The 13,051-nt window shown below is 40.1% G+C and overlaps 1 protein-coding gene across 1 annotated transcript in view; it reads right to left on the reverse strand.

Annotated features, from left to right (window-relative positions):
- Window positions 1–12,586, reverse strand: part of LOC103189554 (mucin-19) — a 50,536-nt gene extending 37,950 nt beyond the window's left edge. Inside the window, exons 1-7 of the mRNA XM_042335447.1 lie at window positions 12,501–12,586; window positions 9,637–9,693; window positions 7,640–7,744; window positions 7,260–7,488; window positions 5,553–5,670; window positions 4,767–4,830; window positions 3,696–3,778 (exon numbers count right to left, since the gene is read on the reverse strand). Of these exons, the coding sequence (XP_042191381.1) occupies window positions 3,696–3,778; window positions 4,767–4,830; window positions 5,553–5,670; window positions 7,260–7,488; window positions 7,640–7,744; window positions 9,637–9,693; window positions 12,501–12,549 (705 nt within the window). The 5' untranslated portion in view covers window positions 12,550–12,586. The remainder of the gene's footprint in view (window positions 1–3,695; window positions 3,779–4,766; window positions 4,831–5,552; window positions 5,671–7,259; window positions 7,489–7,639; window positions 7,745–9,636; window positions 9,694–12,500) is intronic.
- Window positions 12,587–13,051: the final 465 nt, after the last annotated feature.

The raw sequence follows: 13,051 nt of genomic DNA on the forward strand, positions 1-13,051 counted from the left end.
CCACATCCTTAATCAACGATTCTAAAATTCTTCCTATCGCTGATGTGAGACTAACCGGCCTATAGATCCCCATCTTTTCCTTTCCACCTTTTTTAAATAGTGGTGTGACATTTGCGATCTTCCAATCCATGGGGACTGTTCCAAAATCCAAGGAATTTTAGAAGATCAGACATAAGGCCTCCACTATCTCATAAGCTCCCTCTTTTAAAACCTTGGGATGCAAGCCATCCGGACCAGGGGATTTGTCACTTTTTAGTGCTAACAGTTTCCCTACCACCAATTCTCTACTAATGAAGATTTCCCTAAGTTGCTTCTTGTCCTTATCCCTTTGGTGCATCCCTATTGTTGCAGACTTGTGTCTTCTAGGGTGAAGACAGATGCAAAGTACCCATTTCGGGACTCTGCCATGTCCTTTTCCCCCATTACAACTTCTCCCGTCTCTGACTGTAGTGGACCTACGGTTACCCTCACTAGCCTATTCCTCTTAATATATTTGTAAAAACTTTTACAATCAGACTTAATGTTCCTAGCTAGCTTGTCCTCATACTCATTTTTCTCGCTCTTAATGAGTTTTTTAGTTTTATTTTGCTGGTTTCTAAAACTCTCCCAATCTTCAGATTTGCCACTTTTCTTGGCAGTTTTATAATCCTTTTCTTTTAATTTGATGCTTTCCCTAACTGCTCTAGTTAGCCACGGATGAATTGCTTTCCCTGTGGTACTCTTACTCCGCAAGGGAATATGCGACCGCTGAGAATTTTGCACTACATCCTTAAATATTTGTCACTGTTGGTCTGTCTACATTTTTACCTCTTAATTTTATTCTATATTTGTCACTGTTGGTCTGTCTGCATTTTTACCTCTTAATCTTATTCTCCAGTCTATTTTACCTAAATCTTTCCTCATACCTACAAAATTAGCCTTATTTAAATTCAGAATACTTGCCTCGGATTTAACTATATCCCTCTCTAACTTAATGCAGAATTCAATCATATTGTGATCACTCTGCCCTAGAGGATTCTTAATAGCTACACTGCCAACTAGCCCTGTTTCATTACACAAAACACGGTCTAGGATGGCCTGTCCCCTACTTGGTTCCTCGGCATGCTGCTCTAGAAAGTTATCTCTCATACACTCAATGAACTCTTCTTCTGACCTACTTTTGCCGATTTGGTTTTCCCAATCTATGTGGAGATTGAAATCACCCACTATTATCGCTTTACCTTTCCTACATGCTCCACTGATTTCTTGATTGATACCCTGTGCTGTAAATTTCCATGACGCCCAACTCTATCTCCTTGCCAACACCCTCAACTCCAGGACTACTGACATCCTGACTGGCTGCCTCTCCGACATCAAGTCCTGGACGAGGGACAACTTTCTCCAACTCAAAGTCAGCAAGACCGAGGCCCTCCTGATTGACTCGTGCCAGCACCTCCGTACCTCGGGCGCTGGCAGCATCAGCCTCCACGACTGCACACTCAACCTCACGAAGCCAGTCAGGAACCTGGGTGTCTTGGTTGACCCTGAACTGTCCTTTCTCCCCCACATCTATGCCAAGACTGGCACTGCACCACCACCTCCTCAACACTGCCAGACTCCGCTACTGCCTCACCTCTCAGGCTGCCGAAACACTTATCAATGCATTCGGCACATCAAGGCTCGAATATGTAAACTCAACAACAACAACAACAACAAGATTCCATTTATAAAGCGCCTTTCACGTCAGGAGGACGTCCCAAGGCGCTGCACAGTTGGGTCATGACCCGAGCAGGGGGGAAATGGTCAGGGTGAGGGGAGGGAAGGGAGGGAGCGAGGAGGGGGGAAATGGTCAGGGTGAGGGAAGGGAGGGAGCAAGGAGGGGGAAATGGTCAGGGTGAGGGGAGGGAAGGGAGGGAGCGAGGAGGGGGAAGAGAGTCGAGAGGGGAGCTGAAGGCACTCCCTCCAGATCGGCCTTCCAAACTTTTCCCTTCACAGACTGCAGATCTGCACCTTGTGTACTCTTGTGCACCAGGCTCCGTGACCCCATCACTCCCATCCTTGTCCGACTCAACTGGCTCCCCATCTCCCAGAGGATCGAGTTCAACATCCTCATCCCCATTTTCAAGGCCATCCATGGCCTTGCTGCCTCCTGCCTCTCTGACCTGCTGACTCCCTATCAAACTGCCCGCTCCCTCCATTCAGCAGGCACCGGCCTGCTCCATGTCTAACGCCCAAACCGCCCTATCATAATTGGCTGGGCTTTCAGCCTCTCTGCACCCACACTCTGGAACTCCATCCTACAGAACCTTTGCATCACTTCCTCCCTTGCCTCCTTCAAAGCCGGTCTCAAGACCCTTCTCTTCGATCATGCCTTTGGTCTCCCTCCCACCTCTCTGCCTTGCCTTACCCCTACACCACCCCTCCCCCATGCTTGGGTCCCGACAACTGACTGTTCATCACTTTGGGATGTCCTCCTGACGTGAAAGGCGCTCTATAAATGTAATTTTGTTGTTGTTGAAACTTATCAAGCAGCCTAGACTCCCAAGACTCAAGTCTGATCAGTAAAATAATGTTTCTGAGGCCAAGGAGGGTATGAATTTTACGCTCATCAGCAAGTCAACCCTAGAGACCAAATATTTAAGAAAAGCATCTGATTGTAGCTAGAATCTATTATAATACTCATCGCACGTTGTTTTAAAAGGAACGTTCCATGAACCGAGACAGGAGCAATGCCAATTGGCAAAAAATAATATCATGCCAGGCTTAAACCATTGAAAATTTCACCCCTAGATTTCTGAACAGCACCATTTTTTTAACCTCTGCATTGCAATTTGGTTCTGGTGCTGTACATTTCTATATAACATTATTTTTTCTCCTGTTTGACAGGCACCAAGAAAAAAATATTCTAGATAAACCCATTCTGAAAGTGCTGTTATATACTCAAAGTGCCTTGTAGATTGTATGGTACTTCCACAGTATGCTTTTCTGCATTGTGTAACAATGTTGAATGAAAATACTAAGGCTCCCTGCCTGTTGGAGGTACTGGGTCTTCGCTTAGCATCTCTCTCTTCTCGTGGAGTCCTGTAGCTCAGTGGTTAGAGCACTCGCTTTGCAAGCGAAGGACCTGAGTTCAATTCCAGGCAGGGCGAAACCTTGGGCAAGTTTCCTTACTCCACACGCCTAATAATAATCCCTCCAAAACAAAACAATAATAAATTGGTCATTTTCAATCTACGACTGTTTGTGGGACATTGCTGTGCGCAATTGGCTGCCGCGTTCGCCCACAAATATACAGTCAATTCATTTTACAGTGTGTTCTGTGAAGCGCTTTGGGACGTCCTCCCGACATGAAAAGCGCTATATCAAATGCAAGGATTATTATTATTATTATTATAAGTTGGCCCATATTTCATAGCTGTAGTGCACAGAAATGTACCATATCATGGCAACAACTCTGTGAAGCACATTGTGCGATAATAATCCCTAGTTCATGAATCTTTATTGCCGGATTTTACTCTGGTCATACTTGGTGTTAAAATATATTGTAAATATTAAAATACTTCCTATAGGTCCACCCTCCCACCCCACTCCCTTTCTGACCCCAACTCCCAGCTCGCGTCCAAAACCCCTCATTGTCCAGTGCCCTGGGATGTCTTTCTCACGTGAAGGGCACTAGATAAGTGTAATTTGTTGTTCTTGTAAAAGTATATACTTACATTGGCATTTTCGCAGTTACTAGGATTTAATTTAGTAGAGCAGCCTGAACCGTCCATCTTGTGTTCTCGGAGAGATTTCACATCTACAAACACCCAAAAAGAAAGTGATAGTCTTTATGTGGTATTATTAAAATCAATATGTTCATAATTTTTTTTAAATGTGAATGTCATTTACACAAGTTTCTAATTGATACAGAGAGCCAATAATTGGTTTCATCAAAGACCTAGTTTCACATTCACCCGATTCCCACTTAGTTTATATTTCTTGCACTACTCGTATTAATCATCTACTAACTCATCACACCAACTCTCCTACTACCCTCCATTACTCCCACACTTACCGGCTATATTAAATTACAGGAAATGACGTCCTGACCCGTCCACACATGCGCACTTACCGGCCGACTGCACTGAATCATGGGAAACGTAATCTTGATCTGTCATCGCATGTGCAGAAGAATTTCAATTCCTGCGATTCAATGCAGTTCCAGCACTTGCTGATAAGTGTGCATGGGGTGATGCATTGAATCATGGCAAACATAGCTTTGAGCCATCAACGTACTTGCAGGGACGAACTAACGCATACATGCCAGTAAGACTGTATGGATGTCCACCCGATGTGAAAGGCGCTATCCAAATTTTGTATTGTATAGAATTACGCATGTGCAGATTATTGATTAAATTGGATTTTATACGTCTTATACAGTTTACCTGGAACTTGGACTTCGAGTAAGTCATATTAGATGTTATGATCCTGACTAATACCACATATATGAGTTTTACTGTATTACCATGGAATCTTAATGTCCACCTGAAAAGGCAATCATTCATGAACCATGTGTAGCACAATTTCAAGGTTGAAAAGAATTTGCAGAGAAAATATGTAGGTTGGTCCTCGCTTGACAAATAACTCTGATTAAACTCCAGCAGTACCCCACTTGGGAATTCCCATGCTTGTTTCTCATCACCATTGCCTAATAATCTCTGGAATTAGGTGTGTCTCTCCAGGGAGAGAGTGTATATTGCATTTCAGATGCAGGGACATTTTCATCCAAATTTTAAAAAATTTACCTGGTGGTTCTTTTGAAAAATTCCCACAGAGACCACATACTTTCTGTTCAGCATCAACTTGTACCTGAAAATCAAAATGGATTCAATCTTTTAGGTGTTTTTTTGTCTCCTTTTATGTGTCAGCGGTAAGTATTCACTGTCATATGTTCTGAAATGAATTTTGGAGTGATTCAACACCAAACGTGAAATACAAATCAGAGTAAAGCCAGCGTGAATCACAACTTTCTTTTCAGAAACAGTTCTTAGCCCTATCAAACAGTTGTTCACTTCCATTTTCAAAACAACCATCCACAGTTTGTAAATTGCATTTTGCAAAATTCATGTTAAATTCACAGGCCCCAAAATGTGAATTGAAAATAGACAGAAGCTAAAAAAGTCCATGAGGAAAACAATCAAACATTTTGTTTCCCTAATATTTCTAAATAGTAACAAACATGTATCACATTAACAAACATCTAATTTGATGTAAAGGTTAGAACATGGTGGATTTTAAACTCAGTGTGGCTATTCTCAAGAATAATCGAATCCACTCAACATAGGCAGCTACATGAATATTCCTCAAAGTTTAAAACCACCTACTTATTGTACAACTATTGTTTCGGGGCTCAATATGGTCATTAAGGATATAAATTGGATTGGGTTGAGTTCACCTTCTACAAAACCAGAGCAAACACAACAATAAGAACACGGGAGACCATTCAGCTTGTCAAGTGGCATGAATTGCAGAGACATACTGTATAACCATCCATATAAAAATCTTTTTAGAACTCCTTACACCAAACCTACCGACAATGCATCTTTCTGGTTCCAAATCACAGATATCAAACCTTTCCGACTTAAAAATCTAATGCGAGTTCCGTATCTACGAATATTGATCATTTTGTCATCATACGGCAGAGTTATCCTATAAAAAAAGCACTGTGAGCAGATTGAACATAGGCTTAGGAAAACTTTTTAAACTTTTTAAAATAATATTATAATAATCAATATGTTTCATGTGGCACCTCATCACATCATCAAAAACATCTCAAAGATCTTCACAGGATTTTACTATGAAATGTAGCCATGAAATGAGAGACCAATTTTATCCCGAGGATTTGCTGGCCAGGACATTGGGACAAACTCCCTTCTCTTCAAATAGTACCATGGGATCTTGAGGCGGGTCTTGAAGGTGGCGAGGGAGGGGGCGAGATGGCGGGACTGCGGGATGGAGTTCCACAGGGTGGGTGCAGACTGGCGGAAGGCCCACCCGCCAATAGTGGGGCGAGCAAGGCAAGGGACATGAAGCAGGCCCCAGCCCGCTGAGTGGAGGGAGTGAACAGGATGGTATGGGGTTAGGAGGTCGGAGAGGTAGCAGGGAGCAAGACCGTGGAGGGCTTTGAAGGTGAGGACCAGGATCTTGAACTCTCACATAGGCTAGTGCGGGAGAGGACACGAGCTCTATACATATAATTATTGGACTCCATGGAGTTAATTGGAGTCTCTTGGAGTCTAAATTCAAATTTGCAAATTCCTAAAGTAGAAGAATTAACCAGGTGAGTCACCCCACCTTATCAAACACTGGTCTCAATACCGATATCCATTAAGTCTTGTCATATATATGGCTTTAGAGAAGTGGATTGGGTTTACTAACTGCAGGCAGCAACATTTCGCTAAATTAAATATTCGGTAAAAGGTGGCTAGCCTTTCTGATTCCATATTACCATTTAGGATTAGAAATTGTTTTTTTCTGAGAATTTTGCAATCCAATATTAGAAGTCACAATTAATAGAATTTTTAAAATTGAGTTAAGATGGCATTCTGTGAACTGTCATTGAAATGCTGTAATTGAAAGGAAAAAATATAAAAGGGTAAGAGGAGAAGTAGGGGAATGGGAGTAAAGAGATAATTCTTAGACTCAATGGACCGATGTTCTGTGGTGAAAAAAAACTGTGAATCTATGATTCATGGAGTAACAGGCTCAATGGTGAGGTGGGCAATTTATTGTCAACCATTTCCATCAATTGAGGAGAGGGGGAGCATTCTTAACCCACAGCTATTCAATATTTTGGACATTGCCAGGAATAGATTTCTGAAAATTTGATAATCATCGCATCAAATGTTACATTATTAGGGTGAAAATCAAATGTTCTCCCTAATACTGTGTATGAAAATAATAATAAAATAAAATAATAATGCTTGCATTTGATTTAGGTCTTATCACATCTTTGAGATATCTCAAAGTGGAGTGACTGTATTTTGGAGGCGAAATGCAGCACAGCAGTGTCCCACAAACAGTCATTGATTGAGTGACCACATTAAATCATTAATTTTTTGGAGAGATTATTACCCCTGAAAAATGATTCGCCAATCAACTAACAACCAGGTTTCTACTTACTTTAGGTAAACAGAGGGGTGTGGAGCAAAATGTTATCAAATGTTACAAAACAGGCAGATAAAGAACAGAGAATAAAAGAGCAAATAATTATTTCTCTTCCAGACAATTTAACTCACTCTTGGTCTTTAACAGAAATTATCCCTTCATCCACAATAATTGTGACTCCTTCAATTTTCATGAAAATGTGTTCCAGGATGCCATTTGATCCACGGCGGATTTGTACATTAAAATCTTCTGAACTGTCTTTGCACTGGCGACTCATTACAAATTTGCATTCTGATGACAAATAGTAAAATTTGTCTTCAAATGTCCGGAATCCTCCACTTCCCCATGTGTTGCAGATCTCTGAAAAAGAAAAGGAGAAATACCAATTGCTTTCATAGATGTTATAATACTAAAGAAAGATATAATTATAGAATTTGAGTCACCTCATAATTTAACAGGTTAAACCATTGAATATTCAAATATCTTAATAATGAGATGAGTCTGTACTTACTCTTGCTGCCATCCCTGCTGTAAGATGAGAAGACATCTCTCTCATACCGTTTATGATTGTAAGTCAATGATCTCACGCCTCTGTGGACAATAGACCCATCATATCCTAGGGAAAAAAATAAAGTTTATTTTAAAAATCCATTATTAAATTACTTTTCAGTGAACATACCTGCAGTTAACAAAAAAAGAAAACTGTGTTGGTAAAAGATTCATATTAACAATCCTTGAATGTGTCCTTCCTACAGCAGAAACATTCAATTTCAGTCTGAATGCGCTAATACTGTATTTAATAAATAACTCAGGCACTGTAAGCTTATTGAATCGCTAAAACCATTTCAGACTCAGCTCCATGCGCTCTTTAATAGGTGTGAAGTCATATTGACCACAGAGAGTGTGGAGTCCTGTAGCTCAGTGGTTAGAGCACTCGCTTTGCAAGCGAGAGACCTGAGTTCAATTCCAGGCAGGGCGAAACCTTGGGCAAGTTTCCTTATACCACACGCCTAATAATAATCCCTCCAAAACCAAAAACAATAATAAATTGGTCATTTTCAATCTACGACTGTTTGTGGGACATTGCTGTGCGCAATTGGCTGCCGCGTTCGCCCACAAATATACAGTCAATTCACTTTACAGTGTGTTCTGTGAAGCGCTTTGGGATGTCCTCCCAACGTGAAAAGCGCTATATCAAATGCAAGGTTTATTATTATTATTATTATTAGAGAGTGCTTACTTACTTCTCCCTTTCATCTCCAAAGAAGATCATTTTAAGTTGATCCTCAAACAGAAAATTTACCTCATTGATTTGAAGTTAGCAACTAATAAAACCATATACGGAGAAGGAAAAGTCATTTGGAGCATCAAGGTCACATTTTTCTAGGCTGTAAATTGCCAATCCATCATGGACCACACTCTATCTGTTCTATCTCTGGAAAAAAATTCTGGATCAATATTTTCTAACCAGCAACTTATTCATCCAATTACATACTTCCTCTACTCTTTTGACATCATTGTCTGATTGACTGGAAATTTTAGATCCCCTTCTTTCTTTATTTTGCCAATGGATGGATCCTCCTTCCTAATGTACACATGTTTACTTTCAGACTGAATACACAGCAAATGAAAATAGTTGGGAATCCCAAATGCTTACAGAAAACTTTTAAGTGAGATTTTGGTTTCAAGTGAGATTAGATTTCCATTCTATTTTCATCTTTCCTCTCCAATAGAAATAGAACATTTTACTCTGGGGCATCCATCAAGTATCCATCTGATTGTAGACTATACCACCATGGGTGCAATATGAGCCAGCTCAACACAGTCCTCACCCAATTCCACCCCCCCACCCACCACCACCCACCCACACACACAGAATTTCCAAAGGTCACTGGCTAATGATAACCTGATTAATAATGAATGGGAAGTCTTGCTAGTTTTCTAGCCTTGTCCAGAAACACGGAAAACATTTCTAGCCACTAGTATAATAATAATTTGATATAGTGCCTTATCATATCTTCAAGACGTCTGAAAGCACTTCACAGAATATACTGCAAAGTGAATTGACTGCATATTTTGTCGGCGAAGCTCAGCAGCCAATTGCACACAGCGATGTCCCACAAATGCTTGTGGATTGAGTGACCAAATTATTAGTGCTATTTTTTTTGAAGGGACTATTACCCTTGAAAAAACCAATCCATCAATCAAGTAACAACTGGGTTCCTACTTACCTCTAGGTGTGTATAACTGATTAGCTGAGAGCAGCTAACTCTGCACATCAAGATCAGATTCAACAAGTTAATCATTGGAGACTGTAAGTTATATTTTGAAACAATATAGATTTGATAGACAAAAGAGCAAAAACAATTTTAAACACAAGGCCCCCAAGAGGAAATAATGGTAATATTCAACTCCCGTAAAGGGATTTTATGATTCTAACCTTATACATGCAAGTTTAATTGTTGTAAAATTATAAAACAAGTTTGTTACCTGTCGATGTCAACTTACCATAATAAGTGTCAAAATAGTTTCTGCTAAACTCAGTGGCAGCAATTTCCATGTTACCTAAAGATAAAGTTTATTCAATAATTCAGACATGAAGCAAATTGAAACAAATTTATACAATTCAAACATATTCTGCAATCTTTGTGGTTGGACTATCCTCCTGGTGGCGAGGTAGGGAAGTGGGATCTCCTTGGAGCTGAGCTGGCTCTAGGTGGTGTGGCAAGGCAAGGGAATGTTAGATCAAGTCAATCCTCTGTGACTTTCTCATTCGTCTGGTTCCTGCACCAGGTGGCCAGTAATACACTGCTGATAACAGGCTAGTTAGCCTCGATTATCGGTAGGAGTTGGAGGAACAAACCAGTCACTAGGAACAAGAATTCTTCCCATTCAGGTTCCCACTCTTCCAACTCAGCTTACCTTTGCCAGCTGAAGCCCTATCAATTAATATGGTTCTTGGTGGACAAGCAGTGGAAAGCTCTTAATAGCAATGTAAATAATTCTTATATTTGATGTAATGCTTTTTACCTCAGGAGGACATCTTAAACTGTTTCACAGGATGTACTGTAAAGTGTTTAATGACTGTATTTTGTACGTGAATGCACATCCAATTTGCACACAGCAATGACCCCCAAACAGCTATTAAATGAATGACCATTCTTTTTATTTAAGGGATTATTGACCAGGGCACCGGGAGCAACTTGCTGCTTGTTTATAATTATTTCCATCAGATCTTTAACAACCACCTGAACAGGTGGACGAAGGCCTCAGTTAACATCTTATCTGAAGGCCAGCACCTCCAACACAACACAACCTCTAGCATTAATTCCCTTGAAGTGGAAATGCATTTGTTGTGACATTTGTTGTGTATAACATTTTAGATTGAATACGAAGTCTCTTCTTACACTTTTATGACCTGCTCCAAAGTTAAACTATCACAAGAGGATAAGTTTACAAGATTGATCTGGATGAAGAAGGCCCCTTGGCCCATCTTATCTCATCTCAACAACAACAACTTGCATTTATATATTTCCCCTCAAGGTAGTGTCCCAGAACATTTGACAGTGGCAGAGCACGATGCCTAACCTGGGGGAGGTGACCATAGGCGCAGTCAAAGAGGAAGGTCTTCAGGGACAATCTGAAGATTGGGAAGGAAGAGGCAAGGCTTTGGATAGAAAATAAGTGTTCCAGAGTTTTGGGGCATAATGGCTCAAAGTGCAGCCACCAATGGTGGAATGGAGGGTATGAGGAACATGCAGTTGGGAGCTAAGCAGGTCAAAGAGTTAGGGAGGTGCTCGGGCATGAAGAGATTTGAAAACGAGCGTGAGGATCTTGAAATCAATCCATTTGGCGATAGGGACCAAGTGGAGTCTGGCTAGGACTGATGTGATGGGGGGGACGGTGTTCAGTATGGATGAGTGCAGAATTTTGGATCAGCTATGTGAGAGGCAGAGTTTTGGATCAGCTGGATTTTATGGATGGTGAAGCTGGGGAGTCTGGCGAGGAGGGCATTTGAAAAGATGAGTCAGGAGGTGATGAACACACGGAAGAGTGTTTCGGCTGCAACTGGGGTAAGGCACGAATGGAGCTCGGCAATGTGGCAGAGATGGAGGAAGGCGGTCCTTGTCAGGGACCGGATGTGGGGAAGGAAGGACAGCTGTGCGTCGAAAATGATGCCTAGGTTGTGAACTGGTGAGTCTGAGGGATAGACCAGAAAGATTGATGAGGTCAAAGCAGAATACCCACCCTATTACCCCCATGCCCCAATTACTGCATCATGCTGCTTTATAAATTAGTCTTGTGTCCTGGCCTCTACTACCTTCCCTGGCAACCTGTTCCAATCATTGATTACCCTCTGGTAAAGAAAATCTTCCTGGTGTCTGTCCTGAAATTTCCCCTTATTATTCTGAACCTAAGTCTTCTTGCTCTTCTGTATTGATACAGCCTAAAATATTGATATGGGTTCACTTTTCGAATCACATTTAAAATGTTGTACACCTTTATGAGGCCTGCTCTGAGGTATCTTCTTTCAAGACTGCAAAAACCTAGCTTGTTTAATTGTTGCTCATAGCTCATCCCAATATTGGGATCATCCTCATTGCTCTCCTCTCTACAACTTCTTGGACTTGCACAGCCCACTTTTTTATATCATGAATGAGAAATGTATGCAATACTCAAGGTGCAGTCTGACCGAAGCACCGTACAACCTGAGTATGACATTTGAGGATCATAACTCAGCTGATTTAGCTCAGCAACCTGTTTGCCTTGACTTTACATAGTGACAAGTCAACTGGCATCGCTTGATCTCTTTCAGTTTCCCCTTTGACAACATCCATTTACTATATTTACTTTAACTACACCTTTATTTGAGCTACTTGTACCATGAGCCAAATTGCAGCCTAAATCACCTTAAGAAATGCAGGTCAAAATTGGAAGGAAACAAATACACACAAATTTTTAAAAAATCTATTCAATTTTAAATGAAATATATGGTTTTCTTAATATATCTTAGAGCAATAAGTCACAAGTATTAATACAGAATTGTTGTCAAATAAGGTGTTCATAAAAATAATTTGCAAGATAAAAAATATATGATCAAGACTTAATTTACTTAAGTTAATTTACAATAGATTCTTTGGGTATTACTTTTACAAAGTTGTCTATAATATCACAAACATTACTGACTGAACAAATTAGTAAATATCTAAATAAGTGAAAAAATAATTATCAATTACATAAAACGGTTTCTCAAAGCACATAATAAATTGAGATTTAGAGATGACTAAAAGCATAGTTAAAGAGATAGATCCTTAGGTCTTTTAACAGACAAAATGTTTTAAAAAGAGAATGACTAGATGGAAACATCTTACCCTTGAAAAGGGTAAGAACCCAGGCAGCAAATAACACAGTGTACTTCATTGTATTGATTTGAGACTGGGCTAGAAAATGAATATCATTCTATTGAGTTCTGCTGACACCAGAAACTCATTGGTGTAAGCCTTTTATACCTCAGTGAACTATTTATATGTGACACGCTATTTAAATAGAATGAGGAAGTTGAAATGTTTGAGATAATTATCAAATATTTTCATTCAAATGACTCATTGGAGTTAAAATGTACATTTCCTAGTGTGCATATACCCATATTTTCTGTTAATTATTATGCACAGAACTAAAACCACAGAACTGTTTTTGAATTGGGTGAATGCAGCCTTTCGTCTTTCTGTATGCTTGAATGTCACATAAAATTCATATTACAAAACTCAAAAGCTTAATTGTGGTGAATAGAACATCTACATGAAAGGAGCACGTTTTATGTTTCATGTTCCAAAGTCTTAAGGATTGCCAAGATGGATTGTACTTCTCAAGTAGGGCAAAATTAATTAATTAAATAAAAACAAACACAAATAAATGACCAGTT

The sequence above is a fragment of the Callorhinchus milii genome, unplaced genomic scaffold (assembly GCF_018977255.1).
Source record: "Callorhinchus milii isolate IMCB2004 unplaced genomic scaffold, IMCB_Cmil_1.0 Scaffold5, whole genome shotgun sequence".
In the NCBI taxonomy this organism is placed as follows: domain Eukaryota; kingdom Metazoa; phylum Chordata; class Chondrichthyes; order Chimaeriformes; family Callorhinchidae; genus Callorhinchus; species Callorhinchus milii.